This window comes from Callorhinchus milii, unplaced genomic scaffold, assembly GCF_018977255.1.
Source record: "Callorhinchus milii isolate IMCB2004 unplaced genomic scaffold, IMCB_Cmil_1.0 Scaffold11, whole genome shotgun sequence".
Lineage (NCBI taxonomy): Eukaryota > Metazoa > Chordata > Chondrichthyes > Chimaeriformes > Callorhinchidae > Callorhinchus > Callorhinchus milii.
In genome coordinates, this window is record NW_024704752.1 from 11,204,554 (window position 1) to 11,221,037 (window position 16,484).

The following is a 16,484-nucleotide window of genomic DNA, read 5'->3' on the forward strand; positions in this document are numbered from 1 at the left end:
CAGTTAAATCCATTTCTGCCTTTTTCTGATATGCATACACTTTTCCAAGTGGGTTTCACTGGATACGGAAGAAGAGTGTCTGATTTCTCCCCTCCCGACCCTAGGGCAGAATAAAGCTAACTGTTTGCACCTCCTAACACTACCCCTGGAGAACATGCTAAGACCAGTGCAGGCCAGGGTAAAACCTATCATCATTAAAGCCAATTATAATGTTGCCCAGATAGATCGTTGAGATCAGTGCAACACACTTGCAGTATTTGTCACAACATGTATGGCTTTGGACCACACTTCTTGATGCATTTAGTTGCAGTGCTACTGGGAGAAATTTCACATTCACACCAGATATTTAGATGGTTGTAAATCAGACGAGCTTTAATCTTGCAGTTTCTAACGTTACCATACCCCTCAATGAAATTTGTGCCTTATAATTACAAGTAACCATTATTCTGTTTATAAAAGTATGGATTTCGAATATCAGACTATCAAATAAATGCCATTGTCACAGCTTGTCAAATCAAGGATTCAAGCCCCAAAGCTTGCTCTCTCACAATAATGTTGTTATTCTCATTTTAAGAATTGCTTGTGCTTATTACCCTTCAGCAAAAAAATATTTTGCACGCATAACTACAGATTTGTGCTAATTAATTGAATTTGGTTAATGAAAGATCATAGCGTTCTGTTTAATAAATGGCTGGAATAATTACCTGTATTGATACAGACACTTCAGATCTTGCTGTGAAAGCACTGGCATTATTAATAAAATTGACTAACACCGCTTCAATTCTGCACGAGTGGTGCAGACTTTAATTAGCAGATTTACACTGTATGGCATGTTTAATGGAAATTCATCAAAGGTTCAAGGGAGAGGCCTTCAGAAGTACTATATTAACCTTCGAAGTGCTGAAATTCTTGTGAACTTTGCAAATCGGGAGAGCAGGCTTAATGTGGTCAGCAAATGTTTAAAATTAGTGTCTCAGTTATTGAGTGATTGTGGGCTTGCTTTCTTTGTTTTACTCTTTCCGTGTCTTTGCTGCTACTTCATACCAATATGAATTCCTAGCCAAGGAGCAGGCAAGCAGAATTGTGCTCCTCTTCCATAGCCAGCTTGTTGGCTTTCGCTACCTTTTGTTCACACTGAATGGTAGGCAGCATTTTTTAAAAACAAACTCAAAGTGAAGTGAGAGTTGATTGTATTGCAGGTTATAACTTTCTGTGTACATCTGACTGAGGTTAGAGCTGTGAGGCATTTAGTTCTGTCTAACCTAACTAGTGGCAGAGCGGCACCCCAAAAGGACCCAGGAAACCCGGGCAGGGTCTCGGAGCGCTTAACGATGACAGAGCCTGATACCGAGCCGGGGTGAGGGAGAAGGTGGCCGTAAGCATGCTCAAAGAGGAAGGTCTTCAGTTTTGATCCAAAAGAGGGGAAGGAGGGGGCAAGGCAGAGGGATTTAGGGAGAGAGTTTCAAAGCTTCAGGGCATAGAAGTTGAAAGCACAGCCGCTGATGGTGGATCGGAAGGGACGGGCAGGAGGCCAAAGCCAGCCAAACTGAGGTAGCAAGTAGTGGATTGGGGAGAATGCAGGTCAGCAAAACATATAAACCAAGGCCTCTCCACCTTCCCATATCCTAGTATCTGAGCCCTGGCATTGCTGCGGTTGCCTCCGGACCCCCCAGGCTTGGGGAGATTGTTAACTGCATTGTTACTTCTTGTGCAAACCCCACTGAGGCCCTAACTGTGAGCCCCTGCGTTCCTCCCCCAGGGTCAGATCTTTGGTTATCTCTTTGAGAGAGGGTTTCCATATAAACCCCATCTGGAGAGGAGCTGAGTCCAGTGTTGCCTTGTACAATGCCCCTTTACATCAGCAGCAGCAGCAGTAGTAGTAGTGAAATCAATCTCCTTTTGTATTAAAGTGGTCGGATAAGTGATGTGACCATTGATGCTGTACCTTTCCCTGTGTAAAAATTGAGGCAAGCAGACCCAGGTCTGTGTTACCCTGAGCCTCTGTGCCCCTGGGGGTATGGAAGGTACAATCAGCTCCTGATCTCTGTCCCGGTGAAAGTTGATCTCATTGAGGACAGGTTTGGGTTTCACTGCTACGGCCCCAATGATCAAACAGCCTGCCAGCACTCAATCTTGGCTCAGGCACGAATTTTCATTTGGCAACAGACTCCTGGGACTTAACAGTCAGCCGTCAGGTAAAAATATTGAGGGTGAGGAGAGAATGTACCAGTCATTCAGTCAAATTTACTGTAACTGAAACTCGCTGTTTTGCATAAACGTATTGTGAACCTAGTGCGTGTTCCCTCCACTTGGATGTATTTTCAGCGTACTTTATCTTCCCCACCTACATTTTATTTTCGGTTATTTTAAGTAAATGTGTTCAAATGTCCACTTTTTAAAAAAAAAATGGGAAGAGGTTGTGTTAATCTCTTCAGACATTTAAAACTGTGTCACCTGCTATAAAACAAGCATATCATTTCCAGGAATGAGAGGTGAGAGGACATTAAAGTGAGCTGTTTTATGGTGCCAGGCAATGGCTGAGTGCACAGAAATAAGAGCCTCATCACCCTGCAACCACCTCAAGATCTATTGAACAAAACCCCGTAAAATCAGATAACTGCACAGCACCAAACACTCTTTTTTCTGCACGATCCAGCCTGCTACGTTTTTAAATCTAAAAGTATTAACTATTTCAAAGCCAGCGTGTAATACATTAGCAGGTAAATGCTTTTTTTAAACTCCTTCATCCCCACTGATTTGTGCCTTTCAACAAAACTGAAGTTAAATTTATCTTGAGTGTTTTAAGATTCGCTTCCTCAGTTTTTTAGGTGAAGCCATGTGGTATTTTGGGAGAGAAAAAAACCTTCCTTATTAAAGGTGGAATAACTTATTTTTAAAACAAAGTTATTTTTCATAATTGCACACAAAATGGCTTGATTCTTTTCAAAATCCTCCTGTTCACCTTGTCTCGGGCCCAGGAATTTTGGACATGCTGTCAGTGGCCTGTGTCCCTCACATAAATTGCTCTGATTTCCAAACGAAAACTCATTAAAATCCATCTTTCCCATCTCCCTTGTGTAAGACTGGCCTGCTTCCCTCTGCAGGCAAGATTCTCTTTTTCTCTCCTCTTCCTCCTTCCCTTAGTGACACAGAAGCTGTAATTTTGCACTGAGGATTTGCTCATCTTAGTCTGGACAGATGTGTGGGACTTTGCCTGCAAAATACACACTTTACAGTGTATCTCCAGAAGCGCTTTGAGATATCTCGATGACATAAGGTGCAAAATCAAATGCAAGTATTATTATAATAACCTGCATTGTTCTTCCCAGGCGGGTGTGTATCCAGTTTATCCACTCGTCAAGGTCCCCAGTTTAATGAGGCCACAAAGACACGAGAACCACTGCAAGAGAGATAGTAAGGGAAACAGCTCGGGATAAATTCAAATGAAAAATGACTGTTATCAAAACCGATCACATTGCTCCTTTTATAAATCTTCTACCTGAACACTGACTATTCAAACAGAGATGAATCACTGTGAGAAGCAGGATATTGCTTTTTTAATTAATCATGACCTGAAATTAACTGCAGCAAGAGAAATCATTTTGCCCATACTTACTTAAATGTGTAATAAATCTTTCATCCCTTTCAATTTTGTTGACTCCCATTTTCGAGTTGAATTTTGCCCATGCTTTTTTAGTGAGAATGTTTCATACACAGAAATTGGGCATGATGATAATAATATAATAATAATCTTTGCATTTGATATAGCGCTTTTCACGTCTTCTCGACGTCTCAAAGCGCTTCACGGAATAGACTGTAAAGTGACTTGACCGCATATTTGTGGGCGAAACGCGGCAGCCAATTGCGCACAGCAGTGACCCACAAACAGTTGTGGATTGAAAATAGACAATTTATTATTTCTTTGTTTTGGAGGAATTATTATCAGGCGTGTGGAGTAAGAAAACTTGCCCAAGGTTTCGCCTTGCCTGGAATTGAACCAAGGTGTCTCGCTTGCACGGCGAGTGCTCTAACTACTGAGCTACAGGACTCGAAGAATAATCATTCTTATATTTGACATCATGCCCTTTCATACCTGGAGGATGTCTCGAAGCACTTCACAGGATATACTGCAAAGTATTCACTGTATTTTTTAAGCAAATGCAGCAGTCAATTTGTGTACAGCAGTGTCCCACAAATAATCATGAGGTGAATGATCAATTGGTTTGGAGGATTGGAAGCTAGGACATTGGGAGAAACTGCCTCTGTTTTGTATTGTGTGAAGGGATCTTTATCCACCTGAAGGACATGCAGGTGGAACTCTCAGTTTAGGGTCTCACCAAAGGATGAAATTTCTGACAATGCAGCACAGAGTGTCAGGTTGTGATGTAAGATCTGATCTGAATAAAATTGTTCATTCTCTTCATCTCTGTTTGTGGGACATTGCAGTGCACAAATTGGCTGCCATGTTTGCCTACAAATATATGTTCAGTAACACTTCAGTCCTTCAGTCAAAAATAAAATCCTGTGAAGCACTTTGAGACATCTGTGTGTGATAAGGTATTATATCAAAGGCAAGGATTATTGTTAATACTACTGTTGAGAATGTCCACCAATTGAGTGATGCAGACGCCAACACTGGCTTTTGGAATGTGTTTTGGAATGCATTTTGCTTTGTAAACTCAGAAAATAAAGTAATATTTCAAAACTGGATTCCTGGTGCCAAATAAATAATTAGTTTGGAACGGCTTAATCATTGCACATACTGAGGTGCTCCCCGCTGTGCCAGCTAATCTTTCATCCTTTCTTTCTCCAGCTGGTTGTACTGTCTCCTTCCAGGATTTACTAACCCCACGTTCTCTCCTCTAAACCAGAAACAAAAGCTGGTCCCCGAAGAATCTCATTTTCCCACTACTCCAAACCAATACTAACACTTTCATAATTTTTGCTGACTTTAAACTCTTCAACTTCAACTATCTGAAAAGATTATTGAAGGTAATATGAAGTTGAATCACTGCCTCTTTTCCCCCCCTCAGTTTGTCCTACCCTCTGCTCCTAAAGGTCAGAATTTGGAAGTGTAAACTCAGAACAGTACTTTAGCATGTACCAAGAAAATAGACCAAAAGGATCCGGGTGTAAAGCTTCAAAGCCAACTCCAGGAAGTTTTTCTTTAGTCAGAGGCTAATTATGATGGGAAAATATTATCAGGAAGGGCGGGTGAGGCCAGGACACTAGACTCATTTAATAATCAACTTGATACCATGCTTTATTGCAATCTTAATAGAGAGAGGAGATACAATCTAGTGGTATATTTTCAGGGATGTGAATATCTTGACTCATCTACTGCATCTATTGGGTTAGAGCAGGAGTGTTTTCAGCACCAGCACTATTCCTAGAAACTCAGGCTATTAATAAATTCAATGACTGTGTGAGTCTACTCTGAAATGAGTCTTTTCTCCTCCATTGACTTTAATAGGCTCTCAAAAATGCAGATAGCTGAACTCAGGCGAAAAGAACCAACAGTCATAAAAACGAGATGATCTGTTCTAGCCTTTTATTTATCTTTGGGTTTTGTAGTTTCCGGCTTTTATGAGCAGAGATTAAGGATTGGTGGCGAATTTGTGTCTGAAGCTTGTATATCAAACCTCCCAGTGAGTTCAACTCAACTCTTTCCCTGAAAAAAGCAGTACAGAAAGCTCTCGCGTTGCTCAGCATGTGTAGCCAATGAGTGTCTGAGCCATATCTGAGGTGGGGAAGGTTGGAATGCCTGCATGAGCTGATTTCAGCCACCGTGGCAGTGGTGGGCTCTACAACTGAGTTAGGGAGCAAAAACACAGGGATTTACCCCTCACGCTCCTCCAGCGGGGATACCCACTTCTGATGATTCCTGCTGGAGGAGAGTGAGGGGCAAATTTAGGGCCGACTTTACAATTTTAATATCTAACTACACTGTAACAATCCTTTCACGTCTCAAAGTGCTTCGCTGTGAAGCGCAGTGATTGTGTAGGTAAACACAGCAGTGTTCCGCAAACAACCACAAAGCGAATGACCAATTTCACTTGGTCGGGACACCTGGAGAAACTCCCTTCTCTAGTATGCCTTCCACTCTGATTTCCCAATACCTATATACTGACTGAACCTTGTACAAATTGTATATGGTATTTATAACTTATATTGTGTCATATAACCAATAAACACATCCTCTGTTTCACATTGATCAAGTGCAGATTATTACATTGAACCTGCACTCATTCGGAAATGACACCACGGGTTGACTGGTGCCGGTGAAACTATGGCCCCCAGAGGAACACATAGATGTCAAATACCTTCAAGAGAAGTGGTTTATCCCTTTCTTGCACTCCTGGCCCCTGGAGTGTCAGTGAGAGTGTTTGTTGGACTTGTGCCACCCTAGTATATCCCCTTCCTACCAGGAAACATTTGAAGCTGCTCAAATCTGTTCATTTACTGTATTTTAAGCAACTGCACTAAAGAGAAGTGGAAATGAGTAGCACTGTTGTGTTGCCCTGCCTGGTCTGCTCTCTGCTTAGGCAAAGCCAAGCTCTGCACTCTCTGCGCCAGCTGTGTGCGAGTTCTCTCACACAACGTGTGATTTGCATACTGCTCAACATGTGCATACCTGGAACCAGTATAACTGAGCATAATGACAGCAGGAAAAGCATCTTTGTCAGCAGCTTGCACACTGTCTTTCCTGCCACCAGAGGCGCAAGCTAATTGCAGTTACTGGAGTGGTCATCATATCACCTCTACTGTAAAGATTGGGTTTAAAGTAAAAGATGCCTTTACCAGTCATTCAACCCCTGTTGCTTCATTGCTTAAAACACTGGTCCATTATATGGATTCTCTCCAAAATGATTTCCTCTGTTTAACTTAAGAATCAAGTTCACTACATGGCCATCAGACCACACTGTAATTTTGTCAAAGAACAGAACAGAGATCTACTGTTCAGATTTATCATTGCCCTATGGGCACTTTGAGATTATAGCAGCTGTGCTTTCTGTCTGTGTGCGGTCTGCTAGTGGAATAAAACATCTCTGAATAATTAGACATTTCCATTCTTTTGATGAACATATCTAAGGCGCAACTCGATTCCAAGATCAACTGTGACTTTACTGACAATCTGTGTTTGTTGGATGGAAGTCACACCAGTGATAGGCAGCTGGAGGAAACACCAGTCACATGATCAAATTAGAGCCAGTTTATAAGAGCTGTCTGAATCCAAACGTGAGATCACTGCCTGGAATTCCCTTCTATTCTTCCAATCATCTGTACTGTGGAGTTAGCAGTTTTATTCTGTTTGCATTCTGATTTTGCTTTTCCGAGCTGCTGGTGTCATGGGCAGCACTGGCAGCCAGTGCTTCACATCTGCCAGTGTATGTGCTGGTCACGTGTAGCAATGTGTCCGTGTTGTTGTAGCATGTGCCAAGGGCTGTGTTGTGTACCAATTTCCACATGTGTGATGTGTGCCAAGATCCATGTTGGTGACATATACAAATGTTCAAAACGCAAAATACTTCAGATGCTGGAAGTCTTTATTTCAGATTTCCAGCATCTGCAGTATTTTGCATTTTATGTATATTTAATTCACTGCCACTTCTCTTCTAGGAATGCCTACCTTGAAGAAGTTTGGCTCTTTTCTTAAAAGCCTCTCCCTCCCAACATGCCCCAATTCTGACGAAGGGTCGTGGAACTAAAACGTTGACTCACTTTCCTTTCTCCATAGATGCTACCTAACCTGCTGAGTGTTCCCAGCGACTCCTGTTTTTATACAAATGTTCATGTGGATGATGAGTGCTGAGGTCCATGTTGGTGGTGTGTGTCATTGCTCATGGTGAAGCATACTGCTGTCCATATTGAGTGGCCGGTGTTAATGTCTATGCTGTAGAATTAATGGTGTGGTACAGGCACTGCCTGTTTGATGAGTGTTTATGCTCGATTGATTAATGGGAAATAAAAGGCCTCATTACCAATCATGTAAAACAACATATTACAAATAGCACAGTCAGTTTATACAGCGTAATGAAATAATCCATGCAGTCTCTAATAAATATTTAACCATATTGTCTATTTAAGGACCATTAAAGCCATTTTGGATCTTGCAAATTGAAAATCCTGGGTATATTTCATTTTCAAATCTGCACACTGTGCCTGCTCCTTGGTTGAACCAGATTGTTCAATCCCAAGTACAATCCCTGGTCTGTTGAGGTATCTGATTTTAGTTGGGGTATTGTACTTAATCTCAGTACCCTGAGTTGAAACAGAAAAAAAATCAACCAGGGTTCTTGCTCCTCCTGACTATGCAGTGACCCCTGTTGATTATGAGTGCATGTGGATATTGGATAAGGATGTGATCTGACTGACTGCAATGCTAGATTAAATGACCTGCTGACACCCAGTGTTTAATGTGTCAACATTCACTTTGAAGAATGGCCGAGGTACCAGACAAAATCCATGGAATCATGCCCTTAAAGGAAAATTGAGTCAAAGTGTCTTCAGCAGACGAGAAAAGAAAGCAGCAAAGGGAAACAATATCAGCACAATGCAGGCTTGTTTTTTTTGGATAACTAACTGGGCATCAAATATATGTGAAAATCCTTGCCATGTTCAAGTATATCCCAAACCAGATAGAAGTGCACGTATTCATGCCAGCTAAGCATGGACATTTCCCAATTGTCTTGAATGCAGTGCGCACTCTCTCCCTGGAGGGACACACTCTGCTTACTTATTTCCAGAAAGCTTTCAGCACAGGTTGGCAGGATCCAAGGCTTGAGGACCACATACTGTGTGTTTAGAGCATGTGCTGCTGGAGTTTAACCAGCTAAAAATTGCAGAGCTTGCCATTGCGAGCACTAGCTGGAGAGCTTGCTTGACCAGATCGACCCACTCTATGTGTTAAAGCATTGCCTTGCAGAGTTAACAGAAGTCAGGTGGGAAGAGTTCCTGCCCCTAGTGACTAGAATTGCCAATGGGGCTGTGTATTCTCCCGACAACAACACAATTGCTGGATCTGCTTTGCTCAGGATAACTGAGACTCGCACAAAGGGTTTACTCTATTTCATTTCCAGGCACGTCACCTTGGAGACATCCCAGTCTCCAGGAGACTGTACTTAACTCTTCCACCAACCCCCCCACTCTCCAGAAGATAGTAACCATTGATCATTAAACATCCGACTATTACAGTTGTAAGACCATTTTAGGTGTATAGCAGGTCCCAGGAACTCATTGCAAGCCTCAATGAGGGGCACAACTCAACAAGAAATACTTGAGGGCACTGCCACCATCCTCCTGCCCACCGCTCAAACACACATCCCTACCCATTGATCAGCAGTGTTTCACCAGTTGGAAGTGTTGAGTTTCAGGCAGCAGTGATGTACCTCTCTGCATATCAATCAATGCTGGCTTGTGATGAGCTCGTTGAAAGAAAGGAATTAAAGCCAAATCTTTTCAGGTACTTTATATGCAGCATACAATTAGCTTTTATTTGCTGAAGGAAATGCCAGCAGGCGTACTCTATGCATACTAATTCTTGGCAATGACCACATTCTGACATTAACTTTTCTTGTTAGTGTGTCGGTGGAGGGTGCAGTCCGGCTGTTTTTTTCTCTGCTTGTCTTTTTCCAAATTCAAAAGCAACCCAAGAGAATACAATGTTTAAAGTGTGTTACAATCACTGCTCTGAGCTACTGTCTGCAACTATCATTAGAAGCAGGTTAAGTACAAGCTGGGTAAAATTATGAAATCCAAGTTTAGAATGGCTGCAAGACTTTACTGTTGCTTTCCTGCGAGTTTTGGGCGACTGATCCAAGTGTTTCGGCTTGGGCGATGGATCTGTCTGCCCACTTAACTTTAACAATAATAATCTTTGCATTTGATATAGCGCCTTATCACTTCATTGAGACTTCTCAAAGTGCTTCACATAATATACTGTAAAGTGTAGTGACTGTGTATTTTGTGGGTGAAACGCAGCAGCTAATTTTCTTAGTTTATAAAAAAAACTTGCTGATGAGCTTCCGGAATTTAATTCAGTCAGCAGAAGTGCCTGAAGGAGGAATTGTTCCACGTCCCAGCACTACCATCCTTCACCTTTATGATTTTTATTTTGGGAAGTCTGATACATACAGAAACTCATCACCATCCTTAAGAATATCCAAACCAGATTGTGAGTTCCAACTACACATGGAAACTTTGCCATATCTGGCTAGAATTCACTCTTCAGTTCTATACTGCTTACCTAACTCCAGTGGTATTAGACACAGGCTGAACAGAGCTAAGGCTTGAGGAGCCCAGAGTGTGGGTTGGAGTACAGCTGGAGTTTAACCAGCTAAAACCACATAGTTTAATGTGAGTATAATGTGTGTATATTTCACCCACAAAATATAGTCAATTCACTTTACAGTATATTCTGCGAAGCACTTTGAGATGTCTGGAAGACGTGATAAGGTTCTATAGCAAATACAAGTATTATTATTATAAACTTTACCAAAAAACAAGTGTGTCACTGAGGGTTATTCCCCACTAGCATTTGTTATTTTTTGCAACGTGAAAGGCTAGGAGTCTGTGGCCCATTCTTTGTGAAGGATGGGATGGGGGTGAGGGGGAAGGGGTTGCCGTATTTGCCCGAGTCTCTAATTGATGTTCTCTGTTTCTGGAGCAGTCAGCCTGTCTGCAGTCAATGACCTGTGTTTTGTTGTGAAAAGGAAGGTGGATTCTTAGATTATTCAGGCTTGCAAACATTATTGTTGATCATAAAAAAAGAAACCATTACTGAACATTTTCGTCAATGGCAGAGGTGTGTGTTGAACCCCTGTAGTGATGAAATCTGTCAAATACATTTACAGCCTGTCTAACATGGTTAGGTATATTGACTTATTATAAATACCCACTGCCAAAACCGGTTTCTTTTCTTGGCATTTTTGTAGAAATGATAGATTTTTGTCAAATTGCCGATTTGTCTGGCTGCCAATCTTCAGCCTACCCCTAGGTGACCCTTTTTATTCACTTGATTCAATTTAAATATGTGCATTGCACTGGCAAGAGACAGGAGGCAGGAAGTGTTGTTTGATTTTTTTTCTCGTAGATTGCTCCTTCGGAAGCTCTTGCCCTGCCCTGCAGTGCATTTGAACAGCTTTTTGAGTAGATGTTGACATTTAGCAGCGTAGATCAATTTTTCTTTTGAAAAAAATAGCAATTAGGTTGGGCCAATGTTAATCTGCTGTACCAATCTGTTCCAAAGAAAAAACCATCAGATCTGTATCTGATATGTGCAGAAGAACTGTGCCTTGTTTGTCATAAGCTTTCTATGTATATATGTGTATATACAAAATGACAAAATGTTATACACCAGGGTTTTTTTAAAGTCAGCTGGGTGTCTGAAACATGTGGAAACCCATCATCATGCTGAAGAGTATCCAAACCAGACTGAGGGTTCCATATATGCCACTTAAACATAGACATTTCCCTGTCTGGAATTGAATGCACACTCTCTCCCCAGAGGGCTGCCCCCTGCTTACCTAATACTGGAGGGTATTAGGTGCAGGTTGGCAAGAGCACTATCTGGCAAGCTTCTGCTGCTTGTCCAGCTTGGACCACCAACCTGGTAGGGCTTTGGCTTGCAGGGTTAATGGAAGCTGAGTGCGAAGAATCTCTGCTCCTGATGACTGGTCTATCCCTCCAATTCCTTCCAGGGCGAAACCTTGGGCAAGGTTCCTTACTCCACACGCCTAATAATAATCCCTCCAAAACCAAAACCAATGATAAATTGGTCATTTTCAATCTACGACTGTTTGTGGGACATTGCTGTGCGCAATTGGCTGCCGCATTCGCCCACAAATATACAGTCAATTCACTTTACAGTGTGTTCTGTGAAGCGCTTTGGGACGACCTCCCGACGTGAAAAGCGCTATATCAAAATGCAAGGATTATTATTATTATTATAATAAACCAGGCTGGCTGGTCTATCATCAGCAGTGCCCTGGAATACTGAGACCCACCCTGGCTCAGGAACTAAACTACTGAGACCACTAGAAACAACTCTGCCACTCTTTTGACAAACAATACCCCGCAAGGGTAGGTTGGTCCTAGCTGGACAAGTAGCAGGAAGCTTGCTAAACAGTGGTTTCAATGCTGAGCCATTTGATTGTAGCTGGTTAAATCCTCATTGCCTGCTATTCAGGCAGAAATAAACTTCTGCAAATTTATATTTACGCAAAGATTAGATTTCTAGGTTTGCTTCAGTTCAGCTGCTTGTAGAGCTGAGCAAATTGACTTTAGTGATATTAAGTCAGGGCCACCTGACAGTCCAGAATTTGGATTGTGCAAAATCAGCCACTCTACAGTATGCAGGTGTGTTCAACCCAGTGACAGAGTGTGTTAGAAGTTTGACTCAGTCATAAAATGTTTTCCAAATAATCAATCCAGTTACACAGAGTGTGTTACATACAGAAATATTTGACCCAGTAATGGAGTATGTTAAATTATATATACAAGAGCATTTCACCCCTTTAATAGACTGTACAATATTATACAATATTATATGCACCTATAAAATCCTACGTCAGCAGGCGTTGGGGCCCTCGGGGAGGAGGGAGAGGAAATTGAAGCAAGAACAAAAAACAATGGAACACTGGACTCCCAGGTGTTACAGGTGTCGACCATAAGTGGAGCTTCTCATCCTTTTCCTGACTGTTCCCATTCTGTTTAATCTCAGATGCTGCACAGTAAAACATCCAGGCACCCGGAACAATGGTCATCCAAAGAAGTTGGCAGTGGTCAGGGCGAGGATTTGGAAAGCAGTGGCGACTGTGACGACGAGGATGGCTGCACAGGATCTGGGAGTGGCGAATCCGGAGGCAAGAACCGCAGGAAGAACACATGTGAGTTCTGTTATTGTCCTTCAATTACGCTGCTACATTGAACAAATATTAAATGATGTCCAGCGAGGACCATGTTGGAGGACAATTAAATTCTTACGAGTCTATTCAACGAAATGTAGGACTGTTGAAACCACAAGTTTCTTGCTGATGTGGGTGATTCTTTTAATTACATTTGATTACAGCTACATGGGTTATTATTAGCCCAACCCTCATTTTAGATCTCTCTTGTGGTGTTGCTGTGACTGCTGTTGATGGATGATCATTTTGTGGTGTAGCAACAGCTGTGACAATGAAGAGAATTACTTTTCCATAGTGCACTTTCACAAGGCAGAATAGGCCGACTTCAGAAAGTGCGGAATGAGAAGTGACCATCTTGATCAGGTCTTTGAGCCCATTCTTTCCATAGCCTTATCAAAAACTACTGTATAATGGACCTCTTCCTAGTCGCTTTGTCTCTGAAGAGAGTTCTGTACACATGTGTCCTGAATACCAAAGGTAATCAAACAAACACCACAGAACGAATATTCATCCAGCTCCATCTCTGCACTATTTTAACCCACCCCTTCATAGACTATTTCCCGCCCCCCCCACCCAGCTATCTCCCACATTCTCCTTTCTCTCCTCATAACCAGTTATATCTGATCACAGAAGCTAGTCTATAGAGTACTTGCCAAAGGCTGGTGCCAGTTGGAACATGGTGTAAAAGTCCAGTTCAAATAAACTACTTTCTCAAACTCTTGGGGTTTGTGAATTTGCCGTTGGGAAGAAGGCAAACGGAATGCATGGATCACTGTACAAATTGGATTCTAAATTTAATTATATATGATTGCTGAGGCGTAGAATCAATTTATTTTTTTGCTAAATCAGTTAAATCACATTCCAACATGAAAACCCATATCAGAAAGGAGACTCCTTATCTATCTTGCATAGTTTTCAATAGGGGTTCATGCCCCACCAATATTGAGGATGAACTCTCCGTTAATGGGGAGATTCTGCTCAGCAGCAGGTTACCTCCTTCTGATATTTTAATTGAAAAGCTGCTGGAATCTACTTGGGTACTGTTTACATTGGATAACTATCTTGGAGTGATTTAATAGTTCCTGGATGGTGTTGCAGTGAAGTCAGTGAATTAAGGGAAACAGTGGTTGGCAGACTGAATTCCTCTGAGTCCCACAACCTGGATTCAGATCCAACTAACACTGATGGGATAACAACCTTTCTTCCGGCTGTGAGGTCCAGATATGTGAAATGCGTTTGAAGGGTCTGAAACTCACAATGTATAGATGATGTGGTGTCACTGTTATCAGCAAAGCAATTTACACCTGTGGGGTTAATTAACATGTGCATTGAAATTAGCAACCTAATGATGACTACCACATTGCCGAGACCCCGGGAGGGCCTGAGCAAACCTGAGCATGATATTCATCTTAATGGCTGCATCGCGCATTAGTTTTCTAGTTTGCAGAATATTGTGCGATAGAACAGGTTGCCAGTTAGCAGGATACCAGCTTTACACTGGCATGTTGGCATAATAAAGCCATTATCCGACTGGAAAAATGAACTGTATTTGCGATATTCTTGACTGGAATGTCCATACACTCGAATGGTTTGTGAATATTCACCATCTTGCCTTAAACATGAAGAATGCCCTTTTTTGGACTGCTACTATATTCCCCTGTCTTACTGGGGGTAGCCTCTCCATCATCTAAACAGGAGAGTAATAACATTTGTGGAGGAAGACCCAAGTTTCAGAGGCATTAGGGACATTTGTCAAAACAATAATAACTTGCATTTATGTTGCGCCTTTTTCACTCAACAGCGTCTTGGACAGAAATGCATTACGGAATAGAAGGGAAGGAAAAATACTGTCTGCTTTGAAGGTCTTATCCAGATCAATCCATTTCACTTGCTAACATCAGTCTGGACAATAAATGTGGACCATAAGTATGGAATCCATGAAGTCCATATCAAAACTGCACCAAAGCTGGAATGTTGCCTCACTTTCTATGGTTGCGGTTAAGTGGAATGGTTTGAAGAATTTCAATTAAACTTGAAGGATTATATATTTAGGTTTCAATTGTTATAACAGGAGTTCTTGCTTAGTTTGTATTTGCCCTGTGTTTGATACTAAACCTGCAAATACTAGAGCTTCAATTATAAGCGCATGCATGGGGTGTGATTATGGAGTCATTTCAGATCTCACTGCAAAGATATTAAAAAGAATTGCAGTTGTTTCACAGCCAAAAGCAGGTTACTGACAGTCTACCACTGGGGTAGAGACAAAAGGTGTTGACATCGTTTTTTTTCTTCAGCTGGGTGTCTGTCACATTTAGCAATCCATCGCCATGCTTAAGAGTATCCAAACCAGACTGAGCATTTCACAAATGCAATGTAATTAATGGTCATTGCCCTTGAGAAGATAGTGGTATCCAGATATCTGGAATTCAAGACGTAGCGAAAAGTTGAGGAAGTAAAGATTAATGTTTCTCAAAAGAGATTTGAAGATGAAAGGTTGGCAGGGGATTCTGGCAAATTACTCATTATGATTAAAAGTTTCAAAGGATACAAGTTTAAAAATGTGGAGGTTGAAAGAATGGAAGTGAGACAGAACTATTTTACACAATAAGTAATAAATATGTGGATAATTTACCAGGGAAGGCCATTAAAGCAAACAAGATAAAGGTGGGTTGAAAAGGTTTGAAACATTTGGTGAGAATATGGCAGGTGGGAGTTGATTAATGTCAAAAGTTTATTTGTTTTTTCCTGTTGCTAAAGTTTTTGGATATTCTTGTGAATGGTGCTCAATCTGGTATGTTTCAAAGTCTCAATTTTAATCTCAGGGTCTGAAATGCTTAACTTTAGCATCACTTGAGACTGACTACTTCGACATTGCCTATCTTGTCAAGCACTGCATTTAAAAGCAAAAATATTACATTTGTATCCATTCTTTCAACCACCACATTTTTAAACTTGTATCCTTTGGTATTTGAAACTTTTAATCATAATGAGTAAATGCAAATGTAAAATATTACATTTTCACGTCAGGAGGATGTCCCAAGGCACTGGACAGTCAATGTTTCGGACCCGAGCTGGGGGTCAAGATTGAGGAGAGTGGAGGGAAGTGGGGGAAGGAGGGTGATCAAAAGCACGGTTGAAGAGGAGGGTCTTGAGATGGGTCTTGAAGGAGGCAAGGGAGGGGGAGAGGCGGAGGGATGGTTCAGAGGCTGGGGGCAAAATGGCTGAAGGCCCGACCACCAATGGTGGGGCGAGCGAGGTGGGGTACGTGAAGCAAGCCAGAGTCCGCTGAGCGGAGGGAGCAAGCAGGTTGGTAGGGGATTAGGAGGTCGCAGAGGTAGGGGGGAAACAAGGCCACGGAGGGCTTTGAACGTGAGGACCAGGATCTTGAACTGTGTCCTCTGTGTGATGGGAATCCAGTGGAGTCGGGTGAGGATGGGGGTGATAGGGTCATGGAGCCTGGTGCAGGAGAGGACATGGGCTGCAGAGTTCTGGATGATCTGCAGTCTATGGAGGGAGGAGTTGGGGAGGCTGATAAGCAGGGTGTTTGTGAAGTCAAGCCTGGTCATTATGAATGTGTGT

The 16,484-nt window shown here is 41.9% G+C and overlaps 1 protein-coding gene across 3 annotated transcripts in view; it reads left to right on the forward strand.

Annotated features, from left to right (window-relative positions):
* The window catches only part of LOC103188800 (glypican-5-like), a 176,148-nt gene that overhangs the window by 123,153 nt on the left and 36,511 nt on the right, over positions 1–16,484 (forward strand). For all 3 annotated transcript variants that reach the window (XM_007909017.2, XM_042339023.1, XM_042339024.1), the window contains one exon: positions 12,722–12,887. In XM_007909017.2, coding sequence (XP_007907208.2) covers positions 12,722–12,887 — 166 coding nt within the window. The remainder of the gene's footprint in view (positions 1–12,721; positions 12,888–16,484) is intronic.